This window comes from Meyerozyma guilliermondii, genomic scaffold (genome assembly GCF_000149425.1).
Source record: "Meyerozyma guilliermondii ATCC 6260 scaffold_3 genomic scaffold, whole genome shotgun sequence".
Taxonomy (NCBI): Eukaryota; Fungi; Ascomycota; class Pichiomycetes; order Serinales; family Debaryomycetaceae; genus Meyerozyma; species Meyerozyma guilliermondii.
Window position 1 is genome coordinate 1,167,990 of NW_001809798.1, and position 15,760 is coordinate 1,183,749.

The window sequence follows — 15,760 nt, forward strand, 5'->3', positions numbered from 1 at the left end:
GTCTGGGGTTCAGGATCGGTCTTTATGCCATTTTCACCTTGGTCCATAATATTAGTGAGTTTGTAACTTGAAACCAATTTATGCAGTGCTGCGAATATTCACCAATTTGATAACAGGCTCCCCACAATGGACCCTTTTGATGAGGTCAAAGAAGATGCTTGGCTGCAAGTGAACGGGCTCCAAGAGTTTGTGAACAAGAATAGACCACAGAATGAAACTAAACTTGATTTTGAGAACGCATTTCAAGAGTTACAGGAGACCATTGGAGATCTCCGACAAGCTGTGACAATCAGCGAAGCTAATCCAGACCAGTTTCAACTTAATTCCAATGATATTAGTCATCGAAAAGACATACTTGCCCAGCTTGATGCAAAAGTGACAAGTATACTGAAACAATGGTCTAGTAAAAATGACCCTCATCGTCCTCGAGATGTCACCACCATGTCTAATCGAATTTCTCAAGATACTCACGAAGAAAACCCCTTTAATGACAGTAACAGATTAGATGAAGAATTCAATGCGTATCAGCAACAAGAAGTTATCCAAAATCAAGATTTACAACTAGACCAAATCCATCAAACTATGCGCAATTTGAACTTACAAGCCACAATGATGGGTGGTGAATTAGAAGACCAAGGAATGATGCTCGACGATCTCGACCAGGAAATGGACGTTGTGGGCAGTAAGCTTCAGCGAGGGTTGAAGAGAGTGGGTTTTGTCATTGAAAAGAATAAGGAACGTGCTAGTGATTGGTGTATTGGAATCTTGGTGGTTGCATTATGTGTTTTGCTTATCATTGTCATAGCTATATAACAAGGTCATATGTGTCAACTAGTTATGAACATTTCGATTTCCCGTCCCAACATCGTCTCCATAATTTCAAACTCATATCCGAATCGCTGGTCAAAGTAAGCCAACGTATAGTAAGTGTCTTTGATGGTTAAATCCAATTCTTCCAATTGAGCCAAATCTATATTGACCTCCAGTGGTAACTTGGGATGTGCGGTTTGAGTTATTAACAGCACAAGGTCACACAATTGTTCTCGATACTGCTCCAAAACTTTCACAAAATGATCTTCTTCTTTGAGAAGAGATAAATCAGGAATCGATCGAGGGGTTTTCAGGAGATCTTGCAACGCTTTGTTGTGTATCCCTGAGTATAGTCGCAACAGCCCTGTAAACTTCTGTACAAATGAAATGCACATAAACACACTGTCCCATTGACTTAAGCCAATCGTGCCCTTCAGCACTAGATCTTCTATCAACGTTTCACCGTCTAACCACGATGGAAATGTCCTATCTCTGAGTTGTACAAGAGATCCAATCTGCAGATAAACGGGATGCCGAGTGTTAGGGACGTAATACTTTACTTTCTCAATTGTTAAAGTCATGGACTTAACGGCCAAGTCATAGACGATATAGACCGACGAACAGTGGAACGTGAAAAGTTGTTGAAAGTCAAGAATACGGCACTGTTCATCGTCGAATGAATTCGGACTATCTCCCTGTTCATTCTTGGATATTCTACTCAATATAATATTAGCAAGGAGCTTGGGGTCTTCTTTTGGATCGAACGCAATTTCTTTATCTATGGCAAGTTCAAAACATTTAATTGTCCGCTTTTGCAGGGCTTCATCTGAGTGGGCGCTTCGATCTAGCTTATGAATGTTGCCAGTGCTTTCAATGGCACCATTGACTTGCAACACAGTTTTTTGAGTAAGTTCGAATGAATCTGGAATATGGAAACGGTCCAAGGTTTGAGGGGTGAGAGATGAGAGTAAATCAACAAGAGATTCCTCGGCAAGGAACTTGAGTATTGTAACGCAGTTGGAATCGGTAAATAACGCTTGATAAAGGTGGGTTTTGATGTCATTGTATGGCCCGCCATTACTTGAATTGAAAGCCTTGACTTCATCCAACAAGTTGATGATTTGAGGCCGAACAAAGTCCCAAAGATTGTTGAACACCACCATCATTTCTTCATGATTTGAAAGTTGTTCGATTCGACCAACATAATTATTGATCAATTCTCGTCTATTTTTCCATCTTGCCATGTGACTGGAAAGATCTTTATCAACCATTTTGACCAGGGAACTACTAGTCTTTGGAAAATTAACGAGGGTGGTGAATGCAAATATACCGTAAGAGAATGTCCGTGCCAGAAGCTGAAGCACCAATACCACTGCTTCTTGTGGCAGTTCTGCTATTGAATTCAGGTCAGAAGACATTTAGAAACTCGATTGCAGAAAATACAAAACCAATTAGGATGATAGGGTGGGTCGACATTAATGATTATAACGATGGATGGTACTGAGAAACCCAGTATTTGACTATTATAAAGTAGTCAATTGCAATGCTGCCGGCTAAAATTGCCGCTGATTTTTTTTAGCGTGTTGATGGTTTTTTAAAACTCGATTCCAGGAAATGTGATGATTTGAAGCCCGGAGCTATACAGTAGCCGGTAATCCGAATAGGCGGCTGAAAATAAAGCCAAAAACAAGTACTAACTCGCAAGTGTGACCAGATGAGAAATGACAACGAACAAATTTTTTTTTACTAACAATAGGAGTGACAGGTCACAAATGCGATTGGCGAGGCAAAATTAAGGTAAAAGAAATTTGGTGAGATTTTGGCCGAATAAAATACGAAGTATTTAACTTGTTTGGCAACCAAGGGATGATTACAATTTTTTTACTGCGTCGGGAGATATTATGCACGGGGATGCAAGGTGCTGTACCAACCTGAACCAGGGTGCTTAACGATTTGCATGCAGACGCAGGTGACTACTCCGATCCAGTTACACAGGCCTGTGCGACTAGCCGCGGAGGAGGTGAGAGGCGGGGGTATTGGGCGACAACGTACCGTCGACAAAATAATGGCATATGTTTGTTGACATGAAAATATTATATTTTCGGCACGGCTCCTAAACACCCGAGCTAACAAATCCGTCGACGGAGCCACCTTGCGAGCGAACAAACCAAACAATAACCATGCAGAGGCGTGCGAGATCTTGCGTCATTCTTTGTTCGGCAATTTGCGCCTTGTTTTGTCCGTATATCATTACACCCATACAACAAGCGCATGCAATATTACATCATGCTGAGTTACGGAGGTACGGATCAGCGTCACTACATGCTTTAATAAGACCGATCAACACTCATGGTGGCTAAATATCGAACGATTTTTATCAAATATTTGCCTGTAAGGCGGGTTTATTATCCCAACAAAAATATTCCATGCACCGCCTCGTAAACTTAGATTTTCTCTGTGCTTTTATTCGGCCCGTAAATTACTCCACCTATTACGGTTACAGTTGCCCTTGAAATATTTGAGATGAGATGAACGTCGCTACGCGAGATGTCAACCTTAAAAGATTTCCGTCAAGATTGATATCGTGCATGATCTAGCTGCATGTCATCACAAAATTTATGTAAGTTCATGCACCTCTGTCAATCGTCTACCGGCTCGCCTATATTACGCGCAGTCTCATCTGAAGACGCCATTCAGCACGCTCTTAGGTGCCTACATCTATGTATCTACCTTTGTACAATTTTTCATAAGTCTATGGTTAGTACTGTCAGACAAATAATAGTAAGGTAGCGAGGTTTTTTCCACATCGACAGAATGTCTCGAGCCAAATGCACTCTAGTCATCATAATGTACTTACATTAACTTGTAGTGTGCAAAAAGTTTTCGCGATGGTTTTATACCCCGAAGACGTTACCCGCACAATGGAAAGTGAAAATCGCGGCACTGCACATAAACCATACAATTAGTTAAACGCACTCTAAGTTGGTTTGAGATTCAATCATGTCCCAAGACAAGTACAAGTACCGCGTGGAAATCCAACAAATGATGTTTGTGCTGGGTGAATCCAACGACGCGCCAGTAGAAACCACAATGATTATCGAAGATATAGTTCGAGGCCAAGTTATAGAGATTCTTATTCAGGCTACCAAGACTGCTTCTGCTCGTGGATCCAAATCAATTGCACCAGAAGATGTTATATTTCTCATACGGCATGACAAAGCCAAGGTCAACCGATTACGAACGTATCTTTCATGGAAAGACGTTCGAAAAAACGCCAAAGATCAGGAAAGTGGTGGAACTGAATCATTGATTGAAGGTGGTGCAGATGCAAGCGGTGCTGGCGCCGGTGCTCCCGGAGGAGGTACTGGGGTTGATTCGTCCAAGATGCTTTCGCGGTACAAGAAACTGAGAATACGGCTTCCCTGGGAGGTGCAATATATGTTTTCTGAGCAGCATCTCGAAGCAGCAGATGAAGCCGAGGAGGTGGATGATGAGGAAAAAGCTGCCACGATTGCGTCGTTGAAACGATTAAAGATGGCGGACGACAGAACTAGGAATATGACAAAAGAGGAATACGTTCATTTCTCAGAATGTCGACATGCTTCTTTCACATTTCGTAAAGCCAAGCGGTTTCGGGAATGGGCTCAAATTGCTCAATTATGTGATTCCAGGCCCAATGATGATGTCATAGATATCTTGGGATTTCTAACGTTTGAAATTGTGTGCTTTCTTACCGAGGAAGCAACGGCCATCAAGAGCGCTGAAGAGAAATTGGTTCAAATGCTGATGGTGAAAACCGGTAAAGAGATGACCAAACGAAGAAGAAAATATCTATTTGATCGTCCTGACGAGCTAGCAAAGCCATTGATGCCGTATCATATCGAAGAAGCATGGCGCCGACTTCAATCGTTGGACAACAAACATAAGGCGGTGCGATCATTTGGAGGTGGACGCATCAAGACGAGAACTGCATTAATATGAAAAAGAGAGAGGAAAATAGACTATAATACATTCATCATTAATTTACTACTAAACCTGCTAAACCAAATCCCATGCTTACCGCTCTTTTTCTTCTCTTTCTTCTTCCACCTTAATCTTTACACCCCCACACCCGCACCTTACAATTTTCACCAACCACTTTTCGGTATGGGTATAACGATTCGCCAAGCCAGGATAGATGATATCCAGGCCATGCAAAATGCAAACTTGCACAACCTACCTGAAAACTACCAACTCAAGTACTACATGTATCATATACTATCATGGCCACAAGCCAGTTTTGTCGCTACCACCGACGACGATATTGATGAATTAAACGACGAACAATATAAAGATCCTAAAGGAGATACCAGCTACATTAGAAAGGGAGAAAAGATCGTTGGGTATGTGTTGGGCAAGATGGAAGACGATCCAGATGCTGAAGATAAAACTCCTCATGGGCATATTACATCATTGTCGGTGATGAGAACTTATAGAAGAATGGGAATTGCAGAAAAGTTGATGAGACAATCGTTATATGCAATGTGCGAGTCCTTCAAAGCACAATATGTGTCGTTGCATGTCCGGAAATCCAACAGAGCTGCTTTGCATTTATATAGAGATTCACTCCAGTTTGAGAACACCTCAATTGAGAAAAGTTATTATCAAGATGGAGAAGATGCATATGCCATGCGCAAGGAGTTGAGGTTGGAAGAGCTCTCGCCTCATTTGTTCCAGAAAACAAATCAAGTGGACGACTTGACATCGGACCTCTTATCGTAAATAATATACATTATATCCTAATATCTTTCCTTCATTCTCGATGCAACTGTACGCAAGTTTCCGTACACTTTTCCTGGTGGAGAACCCAAGATTAATGAAACCACTGCTTCTCGAGCCATTCGTATGTGAGTGAATCCACCCAATATATGTATTTTTGAGTCTGCAAGCACGATTCTGGTTCTGGTGGCATTCTCAATGGCAAACTTGGTCCGTCCATCTTTACCGGCTATACGGCCAATGGCACGCGACAAGTGGTCTCCTGTCAATGTTTTGACATCTTTAACCTCGAAAGTCTCGATGTATAAATCGTCCAACCTCAATAATGCAATGGCGTCGTCCACATCGAAACCAAGCGTGAACGCCTTGACGAAATCGGCTCCTTTCTGAAGGGCACCTGGGTCGGTGGTTGTTTTGTTGGTTTTGAGTTCGACTGTCTTGGTTTTCAAGTTCATCCGCACTTGAAGCTTGAGATGCTCCACCAAAGGTGGATATATTTTAGGCCATGTATTTTTCAATGGGCTCATTCTATGGGGTGGAACCTGCACTTTTCTCGACTCCAACTTGACCTTCATACCCACCTTGGTGGCAGCGGCAAATTTGGGCTTTCCAGACTCATCGAGAACAACACCGGCAACTTCAGTGGCATTGTGTTCTTCTTGTTCTGGTACACCATTTGTGTCTATAAGCATGGAATCGTCTTCTGGTGCCAGAGAAGGAAGCTCGGGCTGTTTTTCGGCCACAGGAAGCTCGGGCTGTTGGATTTTAGTGGGGGCAGCCATACTATAAGATCGAGTCTAAAAAAAATTCCTCATCTCATCGTCCTGTAGATAGACGTACTGCAGATATGAGCCAGTCAGTCAAGAAAGACCCCCAAATACTTTGACCAATATTGGTCATTTTCCGTTTTGCAGAACTGAAATGTACACAATTCCTACTCCAAAACATCCTTCTTCCTTAATCGGTGTTTAGAAGCTTAATTCTCGTCATTGCTGGCTTCCCCACACATCCCACCGAAGCGCGCACTCTGAAAATTTCTCGATATCAGATTGGTTCCGCACAAGCAACCCGTTCAACCAGGTGGCATATCTTCAAACATATTCGCTCGCAGGCCCTGAAACTCGCAATAAAGCACAAAGGACGACAGAAGAGCATTATAATCCAACAAAAATCACACTTTCTTACCAACACTCACACATACCATCAATCGGCCTTTGGAACTCTATCACATTTCGCCACTCCGATGTTAAAATCATTAGGAATACGGCCTATGAAGTCGCTCTTGGAGCTGCGCATGGCACCAGAAATACAAGCACTTACGTACCGTCGTTTGCCTCTTCTAGCTTTTCGGACCTCCAAAAGAAATTACAGCAAAGTTCCGCCATCCAGCAAGATTTCGCATTCAAAAGAACTCATAATTCCTACAAAACACGAACTATTAAAGCATGCCAGTGGCCCCATACAGCGTGCCCTCATACACCTCAAATGGCCTTTGACCCGAAATAACCGTCCATCCGCTTCGGATGTCGTTTCTGCTGCCCTTTCATGGTTCGTCATGGGTAACATTCTCTGGATCATTTTAGGAACAACCACCTTCTGCCTTATGGGATTGTACGCTCTTGACACATTGAGTAATGTCTGGAAGTCCGTTTCTCCTGGAGAGACGAAAGAGAGCTCATTGGTGGGAAAACTTACCAGTGCAATTGTGTCGCAAGGTTTGGGAATAAAGTTGGAGTTTACACCAGGTCAAGTAATTCCCGAGCTCAAAGACGGAATGCTCAGATTCAAGAACGTAAGAGTTGTGTCGACGTTGCCAGAAACAAAATTTGACGGTACAATAGATGCCCTAAATGTTTCATTGTCGTTCCAGAAATGGTACGAGGGAAAAGGTATCATTGACGAACTTGATATTTATGGCATGCACCTCAAACTTTACTATGAGAATGATTCAGAGCCTCATATGACCGTTGGGAACGACTCGGTCCCAAGTTACAGGTTTAACGACACCATGCATTACCAATACGACCTTCCCAATTCACCCGAAAATGAAGAGGCAAGTGTCTCTCCTGCCACATTAATCGATACTTCCTACGAACTTTCTCTGGTAAAGTTACACGATTCGTACTTTGATATTCACGAGTCTGAAGCAGTCGAACCATTTCGAGTTGCGGTCTTCAATTGTGATCTCCCGCAATTGAAAGGTGACAGAATCTTGCTTGATTTTTTCAATGCTAACATCGTAACTGGTTCAATGAACGACTCGTTGTTCACCATTCATAAACGTCAAACAGAGACCGCAAGCGCCGATTCTGCCCAAAGAACGGTGCGTTTCAAACTTGATGGTATTGATTTGGGAGCTATTTCTCAAAAGAACCCACGTACAAAATTCAACTGGATTGTCAATGGAAAAGCAGAAATCATTGCCGATATTCGAATGTCTAGTTTATCAGAAAAAGAAGACAAAAAATTTAGCAATGTGTTTTCCAGCTCTTTTAGAGAGCTTCTTTCCTTAACCGATCCAAAACTGACCCCATCGGATGAACAGGAAAGTAACGAATCTAATTTATTGAAGGGAGCCTTGGCTGCAATTTACACCACATTTTCATCCAAGGAATCTCAACCTTCCACCATACAAAATAACGATTATGCCGTTGTGAACGTCAAGGTCAAACTCAAGGATCTCAAGGCTACCCTTCCAAAGTATATGCCTATGGCCACCTCAACCAACACACCTTTCATTTCCTTGCACGACTTGAGGTCCTTGGTTGCTTTTGCTAATGAACTTGGCGGTTCATCACCTCCTATAGTGGTGCAGTCCACCGCCATAGAAAGATTATCAGACTTGCATAACACTGAAAATATCTTTGACACTCGAATTTTCGACCTGATTGTGAACGACGTCTATGAAGAATTGCTCAAGATGGTTCACTTGGACGAGAAACGAATCATTGAGGAAAAGTCCTCATCATGGTCGCATTCTGTTGCCAGTCAACTATTGGTTCTTGGTTTAAGTGCAATGGTATAATGTATATACGAATAACGATCTTCATTTGTTCTCATTCTTTCAGCCTCTTTACCATGGGCACCAGTAACTTTTTCTTGTCGAATAAATCGTCCATTAACTCTGTTTCTACAGGTTTGGCCCCAATTCCTAGTACCACTCCTTTCTTTCGGTTTTCCAAACTGGGTTCTGGCGAGTCTTTTCTTTTATTATTAGGTTTCCATCCCATACCTCGGAGTAGCGCAGCTCCAAACTGATCAACAGGTACTTTATCATACTCTGCTTCTTCCACATCTTTTTCTTCATCAGACTGTTCCAAGTTTATCACCATACCCAGGTCGTTATCTATAATATTCTGATCAAGTTCCTGTTCAGTTTTAGCATTAATTCTAGTCATCAGAGCCATAGTGTTGCGCTCTATTTTCGGTCGAGGTCGAGTAGTAAGGTGAGTTGGTCGTATTATAATTTTCTCTCTGGCATTAATAGCTTTATTGTCGGCAATAGCTCCTCCTTTTTTAGTATCAAATGAGTCAATTTTATGGATTATTTCATCTTCTTCATCTGATTCAGGTCCAAACGACGTTGTAGATTTCGATGTTTTCGACGCTTCAGGCTGTCGTTTCCGTATGCTAAAGGCCACTGAGCTCTTATTTGGTGTTGAAGAAGAGTCTGAGCCTACAGATTTGCCTTTTTTCTTTATCTTCATTTGGAACCCCATCTCGCTCCAATCTTCAATAATCTAAATTCGAGCGCGTTTTATTTACTATACATCTAACGAAAATCCACTTACCCTATCATGCTAGAAGCTGGGCATGAAGGGTCAGAAACTCAGCTAGGAGCTACCATGTCCCGAAATAGCTTCCTGAATGAAGATATGGAACATCTGGACTTCTCAGATGGTCATTGTGCTAGCTCATTTGCAACGCCAAACAACAGCAGTTTCACCAATGATAAAAGAAGTGACGAAGATAACACCGATTACGATGAGCCAGCCAGCGGAATAGTTGTGCAGCGGCCAAAATCAAAAAAGTCAATCATGGATTTTTTTGGAGATCTTTCACGAAGTCAGAATAATCACCTCGCTCAAGATCGAGATACAGCGCAACACATCAAAACTTTTGAGCCGGCTCTTGGTGTTAAGCATAAGACTCTTAAACAGATGAACAAAGAAAACACCATAAAAAATGCGGTAAATATTACAAACTTGGAGCAAAAGTTTTACGATGAAGGTATAAAGAGTGTCACGGCCAAGGAGTTTCTTGCGTCATTTGGCCCCAGTGCCCGAAAAACTCTCCTCAAAGTGGAGACAGATAAGAGAGACAATTCCAAAACTTCCACCGAAGTAGTACCGGAGCCTATAATCGTGGATGAAGACATTACTGAAGACATTCCGGAAGATATTATGGAGGTTGAATCAAAAATCTACAACAATGCTACCAGAAGAATGTCAGCCAGAGACTACTTGATGCTCAAACCAAAACGCAAGTCGTACTTTGCAGTCATTAAGCTTCCGTCTTCGCGACTCAGAGAAATTGCTGAGCCGAAGGTAGCCAAGTCGTTGGTTGTCAAGCTCAAAGTTGACGCTGGCAAGTTAAAGCAATTGAGCAACCCATTATTCTCCAGAGGCACCAATTCAAATATAGACTTACCAGGAACCAGTGCAAAACTGCTTTTCCAGCTGATGATGCAGCGTGCTACGGCGATCGAGCCTCGTTTGTCACCTCTTCAAAAGCTAAAAGAGCTTGAGCCTCCAATCATTCTCCGTGACAGCTTTCACGTACGCAATGTCGAACTGGAAGAAGCAAGGCCGCTTACAGGACTAAAACCTAGAAAAACTACTGTTCCATGTATTTCCCACGAGGACTACTTTGATGGACAACAATCAAAGATCTTTGAGGAGCCAAGGAAAATACTGAAAAAGCAAAATGGCTTTCAGTCTTTCTCCGAGCTAAAGCAGTACGTCGAAAACAAGGTTCCATCGATACACAGTTATTCACCATTAACCAGCATTTACAATCGCATTGAAAAAGTATATTCTTCACCACAAGACCCAGTTTCTGATTGTGAAGTAGTTGACTTGACACGAGAAGAGCAGGAAAACCACAAGCAATCCGATCTGCTCTGGACAGACCAATTTGCACCACGTTCATCCACCGATGTCTTGGTCGATCCAGCTCAACAACGACACTTGCGAACGTGGATCACAACCACGCTAGACAAACTAAAGTCCCAGTCTTCGTCCAATTTCAAGCGGTCGAGAAGCGACACCCTTGACGACTTTATAGACGACACGGAGATTGACGACGAGGAACCGACATACCCAATTATGATTTTGGTTGGGCCGCATGGGTGTGGAAAGTCAAGTGCAGTTTACGCAGCCGCCCAAGAATTTAATGGGTACGTTCATGAAGTAAATACCGGACAAGGAAGAGGAAGAAAAGATATATTATCAAACATAAAGGAAATTGCAACGACTCATCTTGTTCATCGATCAAATAACGAAGTGAAAGGCGATTTTCAAAAGGGAATTCTACTTTTCGAAGATTGTGATATTCTTTTCGACCAGGACAAGACTTTCTGGTCGGTTATTTATGAGACCATGGACGTAACTCGTCGTCCCATTATTCTTACTTGTCATGACATGTCCATGATTCCCAATAATATACTCAATTTGGCTCAGGAAGCGGGCACAATCCTTGATTTTAGTCGAAAGGGTTCAAAAAGTGTTATCAAAGACTACATTTGGTTATGTGGAATTTCTCAAGGATTTGATATTGACGACTCCATATTGAGTAAACTCGATCCTAACGACTTGCGACTGGGACTTATGTCTACTCAAGTTCTATGCAACTCTAAGCCGCTCTGTTCGGCAGAAAGTGAGATCACACTTACCAGTATTTCATTCGAGGCAAAAGATATCATCGAGTCAGGTTACTCACTTGAGTCTGTCGCTTCACAGGCCGATGCCTTATCATTGTCAGACGTTATTGGTGAAAGAACAAAGTCTCAATTCCAACACTCAGTAATGGTCAACGAGTTCGTGGATCAGAACATCATTGACGAGACTTCTCTTTTACAATTACCTAGTTTGCCATTCGAGCCCAATTTCGGGCACATTTTATATGAGCTGGATTTGATATCATGGGACGGACCACAGGAACCAATTTTGATTCCATTCAATTATTTACGAGACGAAGTGATTACATTTGTTTCGTCTCGATCCAGAAAACTAACATTGTCTATGCAAGAATATCTTTCAATGAATGAAGGGCCCAGAAATACCAGATCGCTGTCGAGGTCTCCAACTGAATGGACTCCGGAACCAATTGGGATAGATGAAAATTCCATCGGTTTCCAGCTTTCCTGTGGGCCGTTTATGACGGACTTTTTCCCCGTTGTACAACTATGGGCTCTGTTTCAGATTTCCTTGGACAAAACTGAGGCCGAATTGCTTCAGAGTAAAGATATAAGTGTGAAAAGATTTCTTCGCTGGCGACAGTTTCAGCATAACCCTCAGCATTTACTCCGACTTGGACTAAGCCAAGCCAGGATACATAGTCAGCATTTAGGATCGTAATGATTCCCTTTCAATGCACGAATTTTCGAATTTGATAACAAACACGGTTCTTAAGGGAAATCCATCTTGAGGGTCAGAATGAGCCGTAACTGTAGCACTGAAAAAAGCAGAGTCGAGAGCACCCTCTATGATTCCAGCAATGAATGCTGAGCAGTTTAAATTACCATAATCCTTTGGAACGACAAAGAATTGCGATACCAACGGTACGTTATCTGTAATCATGTATTCGTTGTCAGAGTCTTGAGACTTTTCAAGTTCATTTGCAGATTTACCAAACATGGCAATCCACATTGGCAGGTGAAGAAATTGTAGCATTTCTATGATCTTAATTTCTCTTTTGCCATACTTGAACCCTTCTCTTACTTTTACCAACTCCAAATATCGTTGACCCACTTGATACCCCAAGCCGTTGAGTCTCAGTTCCAAATCCAGTATACCCTTTGATTGTCTATGAGCCCAGCTGACTATCTCACAGAACAAGAACGACAACGCCGACAAGTTGATTTCGGCTGATTTTCGATTGAGATTACGATCGTATATGGAATTGAGGGAAGTAGGTGTGAGGCTAATGGTCTTTTTATTGAGAATAATATTGGATGATTCGGGTGTTATAGCATTGGAGCTTGGTCCCACGGCTGGATTATACCCAAAACCGGGACTAGAGTCCACGGGAAGACTTGAAAGGGACGAAACAGACGGCTGTATGATTTTGTCTGTCATTACTGAAGAGAGAATCACCGCGAGTAAAATATACGTTGTCTTATGTGCAGTATATTTAAATGGTTCCGTTGTTTTGCAGCCATTAACAACCCGCTAAAAATGGTTGTTACAAAGCACAATGAGAAGTTTCCGGGGGTTCGAAGGAGTACTAGGTTGAAGAAAAAGGCGATTCCTATTCAAGCATCTACAATTGGGCCATCTTTGTCAAGTTTGAGATTAATATTCACCCCTGATCGGCAGAAGAAGGGAATACTTTTTGATGGTTTAGTAGAGATGGGCGGCTGTCTTGCTACTTCAACACCCAAGAGTAATCAACTAGAGAGCTCAAGAGTTAAGCAGATCCAGGATCAAATAAAGGAAAAGATTTCGAAGGGATCATCAAGGCCAGTGAGTGAACAGAAGAAAAAGTCAGCAAAATCGTCAGCAGAAAGTGAGGAGAAGTTGACTAATGTCGAGATTGATACATCACAAACCCAGAAAAAGGAGAAAGTAACGTCATCAGACAAAGACTTTTGCCCTGAAGTTGACCAGGCTCCTCCATGCCAAAACTCAAGTTCACTCAACACTTCCTCCAACCTAACCAAGAAGCCAAGGAAGTACCCCAAGAAGAAACGTAATGCAAGAAGCCAATTGACAACGATGAAGAGAGTAGAAGATAAGGTTTTGCAGCAATTTAGACCTGCAAGCCGCACCCAAATCAATAAACTCAGTCCGTCGAAATCCATCAAAAAAATTCCAGTCGCGCCAAAACAGCTTGCTATCCCCCCACCAAAAGCTTCACCAAAAGCTCCACCCAAACCACCTAAAGCTGCACCGAAAATTCCGCCCAAAGTTTCACCCAAATCTTCAGCCAAAGTTCCTCCCAACGTTCCAAAAGCTCCATTGAAAGTTCCCAACGTTGCTCCTGCAATTCGTCAACCGAATTCTTCAAATACAGCCACAATCAAGCCGTCTCAATTAGCCGACAGACTGCCGCTTGCAACCGCCGTTCCTGCACGCGAGCCCATCGCTTATCGAGACCCGAACATACCATCCTCACCCATTCCTTCGCTTCCCATTCCAAAGAACTCAAAACCAACATACCTTGAGCTTCTAAGAAAATGTGCACCAGGTCCTGATCCCATGAACCTTCTTCGTCCACCAAAACATTGCTGCTGTTCCCATGTCAGACCCGGTCATCGCATCCAGACACCCGTGAAATAAACTCGGCGCGACGAATTTACAATGCAACCCCATGACGACGCCACCAACTGTTCATGAGCCAGGTGATAGCGACGGCCATGAGAAGACGCTAGAATCAGCCCAAGCAGAAGCGCTTGGAAAGCTTCAGCGTATACCTGTATCTCAGCTCAAAGGCATCATGTCTAGGCAACTTGAACTTGAAGTTCAATTAAAACATAAAGAATTACAAATGGCAGAGGATGAAATAGGCAAATGTGAAGCTCAGATGATAGCTCTTCGCAACTTCCTCGAGGTCCGACCCGATGTGAATCTTGAAAATGAGCCTTCAGGTTTCACCACCAAATATCATGACTTGCTCAGTAAGTCCTTTGCGGTCAAGTATTCCGACGTGGAGCGAGAAGAGGCAACAAATAACCTGCGACTGCCCAGTTTGGTAGGAGCAACAGACCCAGTGACACCGGAACCAACATATAGAACCCGATCCACAACGTCATCCTTGCGGCCATCTGCGGCTTACCGCTACCATACTATCGGCTGTCTATATCGCCGCACCGACGGAGTTATCGTCAAGCTAACGTGCCCTGATTGTCGCCGTAGCAACTTTTCATCGGCTCAGGGGTTTCTCAATCATAGCCGCATAGCCCATAGCAAGGAATACACCTCGCAGGATGCCGCGTCACTCAAGTGCGGCGAGATTCTCCCCGATGGGGAACAGGACGAGGAAGGGCTCGCAAGCTTGCAAAGCTTGCGCAATAAGGGACTCGACCCCAACGTTCACCTCAATGTGAACGAGGTTTTTTTTAGTGATGTTAGGGCTCATCTCCCGGTAGAGAAGAGTATTTCGCCATTGGAGAAGACGGAAGCACCGCAGGCGGTACCGGCTCCAAGCCAGCTAATGAAGAAGCTTATTAGTAACGGCGTCACCAAAGATAAGGCTGAGTTTGATGCGTTAGTAGCGAATGCTCGAGAAGAGGTCGGAAGCGCTCATTTGTTTCAGGACGAAGAAGAGGGAGAGGAATTGGTAACAGAAGAGAATGAGTCTAAAAAACGGCGTAAGAGCCGCAGCAGTAGTGTGGCACCCCCACTAAAAATTAAGCTCAGGATGAAGGTTGAGGACAAGAAATAATATCTCATGTATGATCGATGCAAGATCGAAGTCAACCGTTTGCTTGCATTGCTCCTATTAAAATCCTGCACATAACCGAGCGCTGGATGACGTCCTATGCACAATTAGATCCCTCGACACTCAAACCTAAAATACCGCTTAGGCCTAGATTCAAACACAATTATGCTCGACGGGGTATAAGCGCAAGAGGTATATCTTCTATTTTGGCAACATGGCACGTGACTCCATACTAGGTAACATTTTTAAATGTACATATTTGCCAAGCGTTGGTAATTGCAACTGTATTTATGTCGCCGGATTTGTTCCCGCGAGCTATTTCCGATACCGTGACGCCTGTATATTTCGCGTAAAGACGTCACAAATATCGCCCAATATGACTCGCATATGTACGGAGATGCGGCTCATCTTGTTTTAAAAAGAATGCCGCGCAGCACCTTGCTTTGACCAGTCTTGGCCGAGGTTAAGCGACAAATAATCGAACCTTCCTTACAATTTGTAATGTATAGTATCATATCAACTCAAATAATTAAGATTTTTCTTTTTGTTTCCATTTATGATGTCATTTTTTTCGTCTGCTCGCGTCTGT

The 15,760-nt window shown here is 42.9% G+C and overlaps 11 protein-coding genes across 11 annotated transcripts; 7 read left to right on the forward strand and 4 right to left on the reverse strand. All coding sequences in view use genetic code 12, as the record gives it.

Annotated features, from left to right (window-relative positions):
• Window positions 1-126: 126 nt before the first annotated feature.
• PGUG_02956 (uncharacterized protein) lies at window positions 127-813 on the forward strand (the record flags this gene model as incomplete). The annotated part of the gene is made up of 1 exon (XM_001485177.1): window positions 127-813. One exon carries the CDS (start codon window positions 127-129, stop codon window positions 811-813), a length of 687 nt encoding a protein of 228 aa, XP_001485227.2.
• Window positions 814-827: 14 nt separating this feature from the next.
• On the reverse strand, window positions 828-2,228 carry PGUG_02957 (uncharacterized protein; the record flags this gene model as incomplete). Its single annotated transcript, XM_001485178.1, has 1 exon — window positions 828-2,228. The coding sequence occupies one exon, from the start codon at window positions 2,226-2,228 to the stop codon at window positions 828-830; it is 1,401 nt and encodes a 466-aa protein (XP_001485228.2).
• A 1,582-nt stretch (window positions 2,229-3,810) lies between these two features.
• On the forward strand, window positions 3,811-4,791 carry SPT3 (transcriptional regulator; the record flags this gene model as incomplete). Its single annotated transcript, XM_001485179.1, has 1 exon — window positions 3,811-4,791. One exon carries the CDS (start codon window positions 3,811-3,813, stop codon window positions 4,789-4,791), a length of 981 nt encoding a protein of 326 aa, XP_001485229.2.
• A 165-nt stretch (window positions 4,792-4,956) lies between these two features.
• Window positions 4,957-5,571, forward strand: PGUG_02959 (peptide alpha-N-acetyltransferase complex A subunit; the record flags this gene model as incomplete). Its single annotated transcript, XM_001485180.1, has 1 exon — window positions 4,957-5,571. One exon carries the CDS (start codon window positions 4,957-4,959, stop codon window positions 5,569-5,571), a length of 615 nt encoding a protein of 204 aa, XP_001485230.1.
• A 17-nt stretch (window positions 5,572-5,588) lies between these two features.
• On the reverse strand, window positions 5,589-6,350 carry PGUG_02960 (uncharacterized protein; the record flags this gene model as incomplete). Its single annotated transcript, XM_001485181.1, has 1 exon — window positions 5,589-6,350. The coding sequence occupies one exon, from the start codon at window positions 6,348-6,350 to the stop codon at window positions 5,589-5,591; it is 762 nt and encodes a 253-aa protein (XP_001485231.2).
• A 461-nt stretch (window positions 6,351-6,811) lies between these two features.
• PGUG_02961 (uncharacterized protein) lies at window positions 6,812-8,593 on the forward strand (the record flags this gene model as incomplete). The annotated part of the gene is made up of 1 exon (XM_001485182.1): window positions 6,812-8,593. One exon carries the CDS (start codon window positions 6,812-6,814, stop codon window positions 8,591-8,593), a length of 1,782 nt encoding a protein of 593 aa, XP_001485232.2.
• A 31-nt stretch (window positions 8,594-8,624) lies between these two features.
• On the reverse strand, window positions 8,625-9,287 carry PGUG_02962 (uncharacterized protein; the record flags this gene model as incomplete). The annotated part of the gene is made up of 1 exon (XM_001485183.1): window positions 8,625-9,287. One exon carries the CDS (start codon window positions 9,285-9,287, stop codon window positions 8,625-8,627), a length of 663 nt encoding a protein of 220 aa, XP_001485233.2.
• Window positions 9,288-9,365: 78 nt separating this feature from the next.
• Window positions 9,366-12,146, forward strand: PGUG_02963 (uncharacterized protein; the record flags this gene model as incomplete). Its single annotated transcript, XM_001485184.1, has 1 exon — window positions 9,366-12,146. The coding sequence occupies one exon, from the start codon at window positions 9,366-9,368 to the stop codon at window positions 12,144-12,146; it is 2,781 nt and encodes a 926-aa protein (XP_001485234.2).
• On the reverse strand, window positions 12,135-12,866 carry PGUG_02964 (TRAPP subunit; the record flags this gene model as incomplete). The annotated part of the gene is made up of 1 exon (XM_001485185.1): window positions 12,135-12,866. The coding sequence occupies one exon, from the start codon at window positions 12,864-12,866 to the stop codon at window positions 12,135-12,137; it is 732 nt and encodes a 243-aa protein (XP_001485235.2).
• Window positions 12,867-12,908: 42 nt separating this feature from the next.
• PGUG_02965 (uncharacterized protein) lies at window positions 12,909-14,069 on the forward strand (the record flags this gene model as incomplete). The annotated part of the gene is made up of 1 exon (XM_001485186.1): window positions 12,909-14,069. One exon carries the CDS (start codon window positions 12,909-12,911, stop codon window positions 14,067-14,069), a length of 1,161 nt encoding a protein of 386 aa, XP_001485236.2.
• A 31-nt stretch (window positions 14,070-14,100) lies between these two features.
• Window positions 14,101-15,174, forward strand: PGUG_02966 (uncharacterized protein; the record flags this gene model as incomplete). The annotated part of the gene is made up of 1 exon (XM_001485187.1): window positions 14,101-15,174. One exon carries the CDS (start codon window positions 14,101-14,103, stop codon window positions 15,172-15,174), a length of 1,074 nt encoding a protein of 357 aa, XP_001485237.2.
• Between the last annotated feature and the right edge of the window lie 586 nt (window positions 15,175-15,760).